The sequence below is a fragment of the Oncorhynchus tshawytscha genome, linkage group LG16, assembly GCF_018296145.1.
Source record: "Oncorhynchus tshawytscha isolate Ot180627B linkage group LG16, Otsh_v2.0, whole genome shotgun sequence".
Taxonomy (NCBI): Eukaryota; Metazoa; Chordata; class Actinopteri; order Salmoniformes; family Salmonidae; genus Oncorhynchus; species Oncorhynchus tshawytscha.
The window spans coordinates 4,315,023-4,330,558 of NC_056444.1; the positions used below are offsets into that span (position 1 = coordinate 4,315,023).

Consider the following 15,536-nt stretch of genomic DNA (forward strand, 5'->3'; position numbering starts at 1 on the left):
CGTTAGGGTAACGTTAGGGTTAAGGGTAAGGCCTAACATTAGGGTTAAGGGTAGGGCCTAACGTTATTGTTAAGGGTAGGGCCTAACGTTAGGGTTAAGAGTAGGGCCTAACATTAGGGTTAAGGGTAGGGCCTAACATTAGGGTTAAGGGTAAGGCCTAACATTAGGGTTAAGGGTAGGGCCTAAGGTTAGGGTTAAGGGTAGGGCCTAACATTAAGGGTAGGGCCTAACGTTAGGGGTTAAGGGTAGGGCCTAACGTTAGGGTTAAGGGTAGGGCCTAACATTAGGTTTAAGGGTAAGGCCTAATGTTAGGGTTAAGGGTAAGGCCTAACATTAGGGTTAAGGGTAAGGCCTAACATTAGGGTTAAGGGTAAGGCCTAACATTAGGGTTAAGGGTAGGGAATAACGTTAAGGGTAAGGCCTAACATTAGGGTTAAGGGTAAGGCCTAACGTTATTGTTAAGGGTAGGGCCTAACGTTAGGGTTAAGGGTAAGGCCTAACATTAGGGTTAAGGGTAAGGCCTAACATTAGGGTTAAGGGTGGGGCCTAACATTAGGGTTAAGGGTGGGGCCTAACATTAGGGTTAAGGGTGGGGCCTAACGTTAGGGTTAAGGGTGGGGCCTAACATTAGGGTTAAGGGTGGGGCCTAACGTTAGGGTTAAGGGTAGGGCCTAACGTTAAGGGTAAGGCCTAACGTTAGGGTTAAGGGTAAGGCCTAACATTAGGGTTAAGGGTGGGGCCTAATGTTAGGGTTAAGGGTAGGGCCTAACATTAGGGTTAAGGGTAAGGCCTAACATTAGGGTTAAGGGTGGGGCCTAACGTTAGGGTTAAGGGTAGGGCTTGAAGTTAGACTCAGGGTTAAGGGGCTAACGTTAGCATCAGGGTTAAGGGTCTAACGTTAGCATCGGGGTTAAGGGGCTAACGTTAGCATTAGGGTTAGCATCAGGGTTAAGGGTCTAACGTTAGCATTAGGGTTAAGGGTCTAACGTTAGCATCAGGGTTAAGGGTCTAACGTTAGCATTATAGGGTTAAGAGTCAAACGTTAGCATCAGGGTTAAGGGTCTAACGTTAGCATCAGGGTTAAGGGTCTAACGTTAGCATTAGGGATAAGGGTCTAACGTTAGCATTATAGGGTTAAGGGTCTAACGTTAGCATTAGGGATAAGGGGCTAACGTTAGCATTAGGGATAAGGGTCTAACGTTAGCATTATAGGGTTAAGGGTCTAACGTTAGCATTAGGGATAAGGGGCTAACGTTAGCATTAGGGTTAAGGGTCTAACATTAGCATCAGGGTTAAGGGTCTAACGTTAGCATCAGGGTTAAGGGTCTAACGTTAGCATCAGGGTTAAGGGTCTAACGTTAGCATTAGGGTTAAGTTTAGGGCTGACGTCCTCATGACAGGAACCATTCCATGTATTAATACAGTGATTCCTTCCAGGATTAAAGGATGTTTTGTGAAAATAGTTAGTTTAGGGCCTCAATCAATCACATTTATTTATTAACCCCTTTTTAAATCATCAGTTGTCTCAAAGTGCTGTACAGAACCCTAAACTAAAACCCCAAAGATCAAGTCATGTTGAAGCACGGTGGCTAGGAAAAACAGGAGCCTAGGATGAATCTTTGAAAGGAACCAGGCTCTGGGGTATGGATGATGTCCCTCGACAGGATCCCTTCTATGTATTAGATCAGAAACGATTTCAATGGAGATGGGAAGGAAGGATGCATGTGTAAGAATCCATTCTAACATCTTGCTTCTCCCTCTTTCTGATTGGTTCCCCCAGAGCAGCGAGGTGTGTGTCAGAGAGGACGGACACTGAACAGACTAACTCAGGCACCACCCACCACTCAGGTCGCCGTGGATACAACAGGCTGTCGTCAAGGAGATGACCCCTGACTCTTTCCCCGTCACCTATGACCCCTATCCCCCCCACGACCGCCGCTGCATCCTGGCAACAACCTGGAACAACATGCAACGGAGTGTGTGGATGTGTACCGAGAAGGAAAAAAAATGAAATAACCGACTAACTAGAAAAAGATGGGGAAAAACCTATGAGTCTCTATGTGAAGACAACACTATTCTAACACATTACATGTATTGATCATTTACGAGGAATTTAAATTTAAAAAATAAATACAAATATATATATAATAAATAAAAAACTAGATTGAGTATAAACACCTAGATTTTCCCTGTTGGATAGATGTGTAATGATATGGGTCAAAACCCCCGAATAAAGTTGGGATAGATGTGTAATGATATGGGTCAAAACCCAATATTATAGGGGGGTGGGGAGGGGGGGAACAAAGTTGTGTAGCTTATTTTCCAAGGGGTAATTATGTTTCTGTTTATTCATCTAACAATGCTTGAGTACTGACTGTATTATAAAATTAGCCAATAGCAGTGCTGTGAAAGTTGTAGCAGTTGTCTTCTCATACAGTAATATTCACCCGGCTTATCTTTCATGCTGATATTAATAAAAACAAAAAAAACAAAAAAATAATATATTATATTACTTAATCATCTATCTATATGGATGTAAATGACTTGCAGAAAAAGGTTTCTTCACGTGGACAAAAAGGCCATCCTGACTGGTGTTTAGCATTAAGAGATAGAGATAGCAGGCAGAGTGAGGGTCTATTCAATTGGAAGTCAGTCAACGGAAGGGGTTTGAAGGTAAAACGTCTTTTTTTTTAAATGTATAAATAGCTCATTTTCAATTCATTAAGAAATCCATGAAAATGGATGCCATTTTGTTCAATAATTGAATTGCAATTTCAGTTTATTTCCTGAATTGACTGACCTCAATTGGAATTGAGCCCAACTCTGCTATTAGGTGACTGGTTGGGCCAACCTCTCTGGGTCCTGCAGAGGGAAGCAGCAGATTGGGCCAACCTCTCTGGGTCCTGCAGGGGGGCTAGGTTGGGCCAACCTCTCTGGGTCCTGCAGAGGGGCTAGGTTGGGCCAACCTCTCTGGGTCCTGCAGAGGGATATACTATGAAGCAGGATCAAGGAATTAGCCAGACAGAAATAAGATATTTTCTGATTCATTAAAAAAGCTCAACTTATATATATATATATGAGTTGTTGGTTGTTGAAGCAATCAAGACCAATTAAGAATGTTTCTGCAAGTTAGCTGGCAAACTCCTTGATCCTAATTTGTAGTATACCCCCTTGGTCTGCCTGACCTCGTGTAAGGACACTTCACCACAGACAGCATCACTAGAATGGGTTCTTCTCACCAGAGAGGTAGAGGAGAGTTTGGCAGCCATGTTGGTAAGGACCCATAAAGCATAATACGCCACCCCTGTAAAGTGTATAATGTAACAAGCCCACTCGCCTACCATAGAGGCTGCCTACCTTTCTAGAATGCATAGTAGCAGAGTATTCTGGAATGGACAAGGTGTTCTAGAATACACCTAATGGGTTCTAGAAAGGACACCATGTTGTTGATTATAATGATGACGTGGCATTTAGTGACTGAAAGTCTCTAATAGACCAGTGATTCTATGTTCGTGGATTTTTCCCCCTTCTCTTCCCTCCACAGTTAAGTCGATTACATCTACACCCATTGTGTGTGTTATATTGGCCCGGCCACCAAGGCATCAACTGGGAGCTTTTAATCTGTGCATTCTGAACCCTATGAGCAAAAGATGTTGAAAAGAAACTGAAAATATGTTTAAAAGATGCTTAAATACATATTTTATATTGAAAAGACGTCTTTTCGACATCTTGTGCTCACTGGGAATCATCTCTGAAGTGGCGAAACCATCCAGCCATTAATTAGCAGGGTTTCACCCATTCAGAGATCACTTGAATCTAGGGTTGCGAAATTCCGGTAACTCTCCCAAAATTACCCGGTTTCCCAGAAATCCTGGTAGTGAGACCAGGAATTGTCCAACCAGGATTTCTGGGAAAACACTGGGATTTTTTTTTTTTTTTGTGGAAAAATTATCCTAATTTTGCAACCCGACTTGGAGCGCTTGTTCACTGACATGGAGGATGTGGGAGGAGCAACGCGTTATAAGTAAAGTTACCTCGGTTCCTGTTGACAAACGTCTGACGTCTTTTCTTTATCGTTTCTGTGTCGTGGAAATCAGGTGAAGAAGAAACAACGTAACTGAATTAAGGCTTAAGGATTAACTGGAAATAAAAGTCAAAGTCCCCCAGTAAAATTATACTTGAGTAAAAATCTAAAATTTATTTGGTTTAAAATATCAGAAGTAAAATTATAAATCATTTCAAATTCCTTATATTAAGCAAACCAGATGGCACAATTTTCTTTTTTTCTTTTTTTTTTACGGAATGCAAGGGGCACACTCCAACACTCAGACATCATTTACAAATGAAGCATGTGTGTTTAGTGAGTCCACCAGATCAGAGGCAGTAGGGTGGACCAGGGATGTTCTCTGTTTAGTGAGTCCTCCAGATCAGAGGCAGTAGGGATGACCAGGGATGTTCTCTGTTTAGTGAGTCTGCCAGATCAGAGGTAGTAGAGATGACCAGGGATGTTCTCTGTTTAGTGAGTCCTCCAGATCAGAGGTCCGTGTGGCAACGCACAATTGGCCTAGCATCGTCCGGGTTAGGGAGGGCTTGGCCGGTAGGGATATCCTTGCCTCATCGCGCACCAGCGACTCCTGTGGCGTGCCGGGCGCAGTGCGTGCTAACCAAGGTGGCCAGGTGCAAGGTGTTTCCTCTGACACATTGGTGCGGCTGGCTTCCGGGTTGGATGCGCGCTGTGTTAAGAAGCAGTGCGGCTTGGTTGGGTTGTGTTTCGAAGGACGCATGACTTTCAACCTTCGTCTCTCCCGAGCCCGTACGGGAGATGTAGCGATGAGACTAGATAGTAGCTACTACAAATTGAATACCACGAAATTGGGGAGAAAAAAGGGGGAAAATTCACACACACACAAAAAAAAAATGTAAATAGCAAAGTACAGATATCCAAACAAAACTACTTAAGTAGTACTTTAAAGAATTTTTACTTAAGTACTTTTTACACCACTGAAGCTAGAGATATATTTTTTTGGCATGGGCTGTATCTCAATCCACCATAAGCTTTCCACATCAGTGGTGGAAGGTGGCAGAGCTACAACCGTGTTTGTCAGACCAGGAAACATCCCGTTTTTGTCCTCGACCCCCAAAAAGCTTCACGGAACTCGTCTGAGGTTGGCACCGCCTATCTGCCAACTTCTGTCTGAAGCTACATACTATTACGACCCCCTCTGTGGAAAGGTGAGACTCTCACGAAACACAGTGTTGTTTTTCTCTAGGACGCCTTCAAGCCTCACAACCAGGGCCGTAGAGCTACCCTTAACCAGGGCCTTTGACCAGGGCCGTAGAGCTACCCTTAACCAGGGCCGTTGACCAGGGCCGTAGAGCTACCCTTAACCAGGGCCGTTGACCAGGGCCGTAAAGCTACCCTTTAACCAGTGCCGTTGACCAGGGCCGTAGAGCTACCCTTAACCAGGGCCTTAGACCAGGGCCGTAGAGCTACCCTTTAACCAGGGCCGTTGACCAGGACCGTTGAGCTACCCTTAACCAGGGCTGTTGACCAGGGCCATAGAGCTACCCTTAACCAGGGCCGTAGACCAGGACCGTTGAGCTACCCTTAACCAGGGCCGTTGACCAGGGCCATAGAGCTACCCTTAACCAGGGCCTTAGACCAGGGCCGTAGAGCTACCCTTAACCAGGGCCGTTGACCAGGGCCGTAGAGCTACCCTTAACCAGTGACGTTGACCAGGGCCGTAGAGCTACCCTTAACCAGGGCCGTTGACCAGGGCCGTAGAGCTACCCTTAACCAGGGCCTTTGACCAGGGCCGTAGAGCTACCCTTAACCAGTGACGTTGACCAGGGCCGTAGAGCTACCCTTAACCAGGGCCTTTGACCAGGGCCGTAGAGCTACCCTTAACCAGGGCCTTAGACCAAGGCCGTAGAGCTACCCTTAACCAGGGCCGTTGACCAGGGCCGTAGAGCTACCCTTAACCAGGGCCGTTGAGCTACCCTTAACCAGGGCCGTTGACCAGGGCCGTAGAGCTACCCTTAACCAGGGCTGTTGACCAGGGCCGTAGAGCTACCCTTAACCAGTGACGTTGACCAGGGCCGTAGAGCTACCCTTAACCAGGGCCGTTGACCAGGGCCGTAGAGCTACCCTTTAACCAGGGCCGTTGACCAGGGCCGTAGAGCTACCCTTTAACCAGGGCCGTTGACCAGGGCCGTAGAGCTACCCTTAACCAGGGCCGTTGACCAGGGCCATAGAGCTACCCTTAACCAGGGCCTTAGACCAGGGCCGTAGAGCTACCCTTAACCAGGGCCGTTGACCAGGGCCGTAGAGCTACCCTTAACCAGTGACGTTGACCAGGGCCGTAGAGCTACCCTTAACCAGGGCCGTTGACCAGGGCCGTAGAGCTACCCTTAACCAGGGCCTTTGACCAGGGCCGTAGAGCTACCCTTAACCAGTGACGTTGACCAGGGCCGTAGAGCTACCCTTAACCAGGGCCTTTGACCAGGGCCGTAGAGCTACCCTTAACCAGGGCCGTTGACCAGGGCCGTAGAGCTACCCTTAACCAGGGCCGTTGAGCTACCCTTAACCAGGGCCGTTGACCAGGGCCGTAGAGCTACCCTTAACCAGGGCCGTTGACCAGGGCCGTAGAGCTACCCTTAACCAGTGACGTTGACCAGGGCCGTAGAGCTACCCTTAACCAGGGCCGTTGACCAGGGCCGTAGAGCTACCCTTTAACCAGGGCCGTTGACCAGGGCTGTAGAGCTACCCTTTAACCAGGGCCGTTGACCAGGGCCATAGAGCTACCCTTAACCAGGGCCGTTGACCAGGGCCGTAGAGCTACCCTTAACCAGTGACGTTGACCAGGGCCGTAGAGCTACCCTTAACCAGGGCCGTTGACCAGGGCCGTAGAGCTACCCTTAACCAGGGCCTTAGACCAGGGCCGTAGAGCTACCCTTAACCAGGGCCGTTGACCAGGGCCGTAGAGCTACCCTTAACCAGGGCTGTAGAGCTACCCTTAACCAGGGCCGTTGACCAGGGCCGTAGAGCTACCCTTAACCAGGGCCGTTGACCAGGGCCGTAGAGCTACCCTTAACCAGGGCCGTTGACCAGGGCCATTAAACCTAGGTAAAACCAAGACCTGATAATGTGTGTCGAATCCACCCCCTGATATGATTATTAAAAGGAAAGATATTTCAGTACATGTTCCACCAATAGAATTCAAATAATCGTTCTGTTTACGTTTCCTGTCCCATATCTAAGTATAGAACCTTACGTGGAAGTCTCCACCCCCTCTGATTTGTTTAAATCTCATTGGTGAATCATTAATGAAGTGGACGGCGAGTGTACATTCTGAAATTCCGGAACTCAAAAGCAGAGAGGCTTTTGATTTGCATATTATCTAGCACGGTATTCCGCGAGGTTTCCTTTCCTCAATGGGAACGTTCCCAGTTCGGGAAGGAAGCCTTGTCTCCCTCCAATGCAGATTTCCATTGTTTGCGTTCCCGAATGGAATCCCGAGCAGTGCCGTATTAGTCCTTTCTCATCAGATTCTCTCCCTGGGGTGAAATAACATCTGTCTCCGGGACATTTTGGAACGGCTTCTAGTCTGTTATTTCAGTGTTTGACTCAATACATTCTAAAAAATAAAAAATAAATGGATATGTAGCTATGCAACTCCCTACAACAACTCATATCACCAGGTCTTTGACATGAGAGAGCTGTGATGTTATTCATTCATAGAGAATCACTGTTGTGGTCGTGTTCCAAACGGCTCTGGGCTCATTAGGTCACTGGTCGAAAGTAGTGCATTATATAGGGAATAGGGTGCCATTTGGGACTCTGTGTTAGGGAGTAGGGTCTGTGTTAGGGAGTAGGGTGCCATTTGGGACTCTGTGTTAGGGAGTAGGGTCTGTGTTAGGGAGTAGGATCTGTGTTAGGGAGTAGGGTCTGTGTTAGGGAGTAGGGTCTGTGTTAGGGAGTATGGTCTGTGTTAGGGAGTAGAGTCTGTGTTAGGGAGTAGGGTCTGTGTTAGGGAGTAGAGTCTGTGTTAGGGAGTAGGGTCTGTGTTAGGGAGTAGGGTCTGTGTTAGGGAGTAGGGTGTGTGTTAGGGAGTAGGGTCTGTGTTAGGGAGTAGGGTGCCATTTGGGACTCTATGTTAGGGAGTAGGGTCTGTGTTAGGGAGTAGGGTGCCATTTGGGACTCTGTTAGGGAGTAGGGTGCCATTTGGGACTCTGTGTTAGGGAGTAGGGTCTGTGTTAGGGAGTAGGGTCTGTGTTAGGGAGTAGGGTCTGTGTTAGGGAGTAGAGTGTGTGTTAGGGAGTAGGGTCTGTGTTAGGGAGTAGGGTGTGTGTTAGGGAGTAGGGTCTGTGTTAGGGAGTAGGGTGTGTGTTAGGGAGTAGGGTCTGTGTTAGGGAGTAGGGTCTGTGTTAGGGAGTAGGGTCTGTGTTAGGGAATAGGGTCTGTGTTAGGGAGTAGGGTCTGTGTTAGGGAATAGGGTCTGTGTTAGGGAGTAGGGTCTGTGTTAGGGAGTAGAGTCTGTGTTAGTGAATAGGGTCTGTGTTAGGGAGTAGAGTCTGTGTTAGTGAATAGGGTCTGTGTTAGGGATTAGGGTCTGTGTTAGGGAGTAGGGTCTGTGTTAGGGAGTAGGGTCTGTGTTAGGGAGTAGGGTCTGTGTTAGTGAATAGGGTCTGTGTTAGGGATTAGGGTCTGTGTTAGGGAGTAGGGTCTGTGTTAGGGAGTAGGGTCTGTGTTAGGGAGTAGGGTCTGTGTTAGGGAGTAGGGTCTGTGTTAGGGAGTAGAGTCTGTGTTAGGGAGTAGGGTCTGTGTTAGGGAGTAGGGTCTGTGTTAGGGAGTAGGGTGTGTGTTAGGGAGTAGGGTCTGTGTTAGGGAGTAGGGTGCCATTTGGGACTCTGTGTTAGGGAGTAGGGTCTGTGTTAGGGAGTAGGGTCTGTGTTAGGGAGTAGGGTCTGTGTTAGGGAGTAGAGTCTGTGTTAGGGAGTAGGGTCTGTGTTAGGGAGTAGGGTGTGTGTTAGGGAGTAGGGTCTGTGTTAGGGAGTAGGGTGTGTGTTAGGGAGTAGGGTCTGTGTTAGGGAGTAGGGTCTGTGTTAGGGAATAGGGTCTGTGTTAGGGAGTAGGGTCTGTGTTAGGGAATAGGGTCTGTGTTAGGGAGTAGGGTCTGTGTTAGGGAGTAGAGTCTGTGTTAGTGAATAGGGTCTGTGTTAGGGAGTAGGGTCTGTGTTAGGGAGTAGGGTCTGTGTTAGTGAATAGGGTCTGTGTTAGTGAATAGGGTCTGTGTTAGGGAGTAGGGTCTGTGTTAGGGAGTAGGGTCTGTGTTAGGGAATAGGGTCTGTGTTAGGGAGTAGGGTCTGTGTTAGGGAGTAGGGTCTGTGTTAGGGAGTAGGGTCTGTGTTAGGGAATAGGGTCTGTGTTAGGGAGTAGGGTCTGTGTTAGGGAGTAGGGTCTGTGTTAGGGAGTAGAGTCTGTGTTAGTGAATAGGGTCTGTGTTAGGGAGTAGAGTGTGTTAGTGAATAGGGTCTGTGTTAGGGAGTAGGGTCTGTGTTAGTGAATAGGGTCTGTGTTAGGGAGTAGGGTCTGTGTTAGGGAGTAGGGTGTGTGTTAGGGAGTAGGGTGTGTGTTAGGGAGTAGGGTGTGTGTTAGGGAGTAGGGTGTGTGTTAGGGAATAGGGTCTGTGTTAGGGATTAGGGCCTGTGTTAGGGAGTAGGGTCTGTGTTAGTGAATAGGGTCTGTGTTAGTGAATAGGGTCTGTGTTAGTGAATAGGGTGCCATTTGGGACTCTGTGTTAGGGAGTAGGGTCTGTGTTAGGGAGTAGAGTCTGTGTTAGTGAATAGGGTGCCATTTGGGACTCTGTGTTAGTGTGTACGTGAACTGTCTTATGTCAGAGTGGGACTTTATCCGACATTATTAGATTCCCTTAATTGACACGGAAACGCGTCTTATGTTGATAAAGTATTGGTTTACTGTGGCCCAGTGGGAGTTGTGATGTCTTTGTGTCTACTAACACGGGAATGGCTGAAGGTAATTTACCAGTAACAACAATGTTATAACCTACATCCTTTAATCAATGTTATAACCTACATCCTTTAATCAATGTTATAACCTACATCCTTTAATCAATGTTATAACCTACATCCTTCTATAATCAATGTTATAACCTACATCCTTTAATCAATGTTATAACCTAAATCCTATAATCAATGTTATAACCTACATCCTTTAATCAATGTTATAACCTACATCCTTTAATCAATGTTATAACCTACATCCTTTAATCAATGTTATAACCTACATCCTTCTATAATCAATGTTATAACCTACATCCTTTAATCAATGTTATAACCTAAATCCTATAATCAATGTTATAACCTACATCCTTCTATAATCAATGTTATAACCTACATCCTTTAATCAATGTTATAACCTACATCCTTTAATCAATGTTATAACCTACATCCTTTAATCAATGTTATAACCTACATCCTTCTATAATCAATGTTATAACCTACATCCTTCTATAATCAATGTTATAACCTACATCCTTCTTTAATCAATGTTATAACCTACATCCTTTAATCAATGTTATAACCTACATCCTTTAATCAATGTTATAACCTACATCCTTCTTTAATCAATGTTATAACCTACATCCTATAATCAATGTTATAACCTACATCCTTCTATAATCAATGTTATAACCTACATCCTTCTATAATCAATGTTATAACCTACATCCTTTAATCAATGTTATAACCTACATCCTATAATCAATGTTATAACCTACACCCTTCTTTAATCAATGTTATAACCTACATCCTATAATCAATGTTATAACCTACATCCTTCTTTAATCAATGTTATAACCTACATCCTTTAATCAATGTTATAACCTACATCCTTTAATCAATGTTATAACCTACATCCTTCTTTAATCAATGTTATAACCTACATCCTTTAATCAATGTTATAACCTACATCCTTTAATCAATGTTATAACCTACATCCTTCTTTAATCAATGTTATAACCTACATCCTTCTTTAATCAATGTTATAACCTACATCCTTTAATCAATGTTATAACCTACATCCTTCTATAATCAATGTTATAACCTACATCCTTCTTTAATCAATGTTATAACCTACATCCTTTAATCAATGTTATAACCTACATCCTTCTATACTCAATGTTATAACCTACATCCTTCTATAATCAATGTTATAACCTACATCCTTTAATCAATGTTATAACCTACATCCTATAATCAATGTTATAACCTACATCCTATAATCAATGTTATAACCTACATCCTTTAATCAATGTTATAACCTACATCCTATAATCAATGTTATAACCTATATCCTTCTATAATCAATGTTATAACCTACATCCTATAATCAATGTTATAACCTACATCCTTCTATAATCAATGTTATAACCTACATCCTTTAATCAATGTTATAACCTACATCCTTTAATCAATGTTATAACCTACATCCTTTAATCAATGTTATAACCTACATCCTTCTTTAATCAATGTTATAACCTACATCCTTCTTTAATCAATGTTATAACCTACATCCTTTAATCAATGTTATAACCTACATCCTTCTATAATCAATGTTATAACCTACATCCTTCTTTAATCAATGTTATAACCTACATCCTTTAATCAATGTTATAACCTACATCCTTCTATAATCAATGTTATAACCTACATCCTTCTATAATCAATGTTATAACCTACATCCTTTAATCAATATTATAACCTACATCCTATAATCAATGTTATAACCTACATCCTTCTATAATCAATGTTATAACCTACATCCTTTAATCAATGTTATAACCTACATCCTTCTATAATCAATGTTATAACCTACATCCTTTAATCAATATTATAACCTACATCCTATAATCAATGTTATAACCTACATCCTTCTATAATCAATGTTATAACCTACATCCTTTAATCAATGTTATAACCTACATCCTTTAATCAATGTTGGTCTTTCTCTGGTTGTGAGCCCTCAGTAACACTTCACATGGAGTGTGTCTCAAATGAAACCCTATTCCCTATAGTAGAGCCCTATGATCCCTATGAGCCTTAAGATCCTTATGCGTCCTGTGAGCCCTATGAGTCCGGTGGGCCCTATGAGTCCTGTGGGCCCTATGAGTCCTGTGGGCCCTATGAGTCCTGTGGGCCCTATGAGTCCTGTGGGCCCTATGAGTCCTGTGGGCCCTATGAGTCCTGTGGGCCCTATGAGTCCTGTGGGCCCTATGTGTCCTGTGGGCCCTATGAGTCCTGTGGGCCCTATGAGTCCTGTGGGCCCTATGAGTCCTATGTTCCCTATGAGTCCTGTGGGCCCTATGAGTCATGTGATCCCTATGAGTCCTGTGGGCCCTATGAGTCCTGTGGGCCCTATGAGGCCTGTGGCCCGGCCCTATGAGTCCTGTGATCCCTATGAGTCCTGTGGGCCCTATGAGTCCTGTGCGCCCTATGAGTCCTGCGGGCCCTATGAGTCCTGTGGGCCCTATGAGTCCCTCGTCTACGGCTCTACTGGGTAGAGAGGAACCAGGCTCTGAGGGGTGACCAGTCGTCTACTGGCTGTACTGGGGAGAGAGGAACCAGGCTCTGAGGGGTGGCCAGTCGTCTACTGGCTGTACTGGGTAGACCAGAGGAACCAGGCTCTGAGGGGTGGCCAGTCGTCTACGGCTGTGCTGGGGGGAGATAGTTCATGGCCATTAAGGTCAGATTGTTCTTCAAGATGTTCAAACGTTCATAGATGACCAAGGGGTCATTCAGAGGTCTAGACAGCAGGTGTGGTAGAGAGAGAGAAAGAACCTCAAAAACAACAGGTCTGGGACAGGTAACATGTCTGGTGAACAGGTCAGGGTTCCATAGCCGCAGGCAGAACAGTTGAAACTGGAGCAGCAGCACGACCAGGTGGACTGGGGACAGCAAGGAGTCATCAGTCCAGGTAGTCCTGAGGCATGGTCCAAGGGCTCAGGTCCTCCTCTTCTGTTCTCACACATAAGAGCCTTCTCCCATCTCTCCTCTTTTGTTCTCACAAATTAAAGCCATCTTCTCCCATTCTCCTGTTTAACCTGTTTTAAAGGTCTTTCTCATATCGGCTACCGAGAGCGTGATCACACCGTAGTCCGGAAAAGCTGGTGCTCTCATGCATTGTTCAGTGTTTCTTGCCTCGAAGTGGAATAGAAGAAGGCATTTAGGTTGTCTGGTAGGCTCACATCACTCGGCAGCTCACGGCTGGGTTTTCCTTTGTAATTTGTGATAGTTTGCAACCTCTGCCACATCCGACGAGTGTCGGAGCCGGCGTAGTAGGATTCGATCTTTGTCCTGTATTGACGCTTAGCCTGTTTGATGGCTCGTCGGGAGGTCGTAGCAGGAGTTGTTGTAACCGTTCGGATTAGTGTCACACTCCTTGAAAGCAGAAGCTCTAGCCTTTTGCTCAGTACGGATGTTGCCTGTAATCCATGGCTTCTGGTTGGGGTATGTACGTACGGTCACTGTGGGGACGACGTCATCGATGCACTTATTAATGAAGCCAGTGACTGATGTGGAGGGACCAAGGCTGGCTCCTAGAATGAATTACCCGCTCTACATTCCTCCAATATGGGAAGCGAAGTAGCGAACCTCACTGCAAAAAAAATAAAAATAGAACATAATGCCGTGCGCCTTGATTTTCTCGTCTGAATGATGTGTTATTGACCTGCTTAAAACCCTCTAAATGACTGCCGTGTTAATGGGGGATAAAGAAGAGAAAGGAAACCTCTAAATGACTGCCGTGTTAATGGGGGATAAAGAAGAGAAAGGAACCTTCTAAATGACGTGTTAATGGGGGATAAAGAAGAGAAAGGAACCCTCTAAATGACTGCCGTGTTAATGGGGGATAAAGAAGAGAAAGGAACCCTCTAAATGACTGCCGTGTTAATGGGGGATAAAGAAGAGAAAGGAACCCTCTAAATGACTGCCGTGTTAATGGGGGATAAAGAAGAGAAAGGAACCCTCTAAATGACTGCCGTGTTAATGGGGGATAAAGAAGAGAAAGGAACCCTCTAAATGACTGCCGTGTTAATGGGGGATAAAGAAGAGAAAGGAACCTTCTAAATGACGTGTTAATGGGGGATAAAGAAGAGAAAGGAACCCTCTAAATGACGTGTTAATGGGGGATAAAGAAGTGAAAGGAACCCTCTAAATGACTGCCGTGTTAATGGGGGATAAAGAAGAGAAAGGAACCCTCTAAATGACTGCTGTAATGCTCCGGGTGTCGTGGGTGTGGAGTCAAATGCAGGAAACAGAGAGTTCAATGCTGTGCGTCTTTTAATAGCGCTTAACACACCACAGGGTGCTCACAAAAGTAACGTTCCCAAACACAGGGAATCAAAATGTACAATGGAACAAATCACGACCAGGCACAAAACACGTACCTCTACAACAGAGCCGAAGGTTACATAGAAATAATCCCGCACAACAACCAGGCGGGCCGGCTGTCTAATAAAGACAAACTAATTAACCCTACACAGGTGCTACCACTAAACATACAAGGAGGGGGAGGAAAAACAATCAGTGGCAGCTAATAGGCCGGTGACGACGACCGCCGAGCGCCACCCGCCCGGGAAAAGGAAACACCCTCGGTCGGACTCGTGACACATACATACACACACACACACATACATGCATACATACATACATACATACATACACACACACACATACATGCATACATTAATTAGTTAATGGGGGATAAAGAAGAGAAAGGAACCCTCTAAATGACTGCCGTGTTAATGGGGGATAAAGAGGAGAAAGGAACCCTCTAAATGACTGCCGTGTTAATGGGGGATAAAGAAGAGAAAGATAAACCATGAGGAATTAAGCCTGTAACCATGGGGAATTAAGCCTGTAACCATGAGGAATTAAGCCTGTAACCATGGGGAATTAAGCCTGTAACCATGAGGAATTACGCCTGTAACCATAAGGAATTAAGCCTGTAACCATGAGGAATTAAGCCTGTAACCATGGGGAATTAAGCCTGTAACCATGAGGAATTAAGCCTGTAACCATGAGGAATTAAGCCTGTAACCATGAGGAATTAAGCCTGTAACCATGGGAAATTAAGCCTGTAACCATGAGGAATTAAGCCTGTAACCATGGGGAATTAAGCCTGTAACCATGAGGAATTAAGCCTGTAACCATGAGGAATTAAGCCTGTAACCATGAGGAATTAAGCCTGTAACCATGAGGAATTAAGCCTGTAACCATGGGGAATTAAGCCTGTAACCATGAGGAATTAAGCCTGTAACCATGGGGAATTAATGTCCTGCAGACGTTGATGAATGAAAGATTAGACATTAGAATAGATATCCAGCCAAAACTGAAATCGTTTGTCTTTTTTTTTAGTTGATGTAATAGCAGATCTTTATCTTCTGACCTCGAGGCTAGGGATGAGAAATGTACATTTGAAGTTTCATCAAATGTGTTAGTGCTGGACTGGAACAGAA

At 45.0% G+C, this 15,536-nt stretch overlaps 1 protein-coding gene across 2 annotated transcripts in view; it reads left to right on the top strand.

Moving 5' to 3' along the window:
- stau2 (staufen double-stranded RNA binding protein 2) overlaps window positions 1-4,047 on the top strand; it is a 307,502-nt gene extending 303,455 nt beyond the window's left edge. For both annotated transcript variants that reach the window (XM_042298686.1, XM_042298685.1), the window contains one exon: window positions 1,781-4,047. In XM_042298686.1, coding sequence (XP_042154620.1) covers window positions 1,781-1,816 — 36 coding nt within the window. In that variant the 3' untranslated portion in view covers window positions 1,817-4,047. The remainder of the gene's footprint in view (window positions 1-1,780) is intronic.
- The last annotated feature ends 11,489 nt before the right edge of the window (window positions 4,048-15,536 follow it).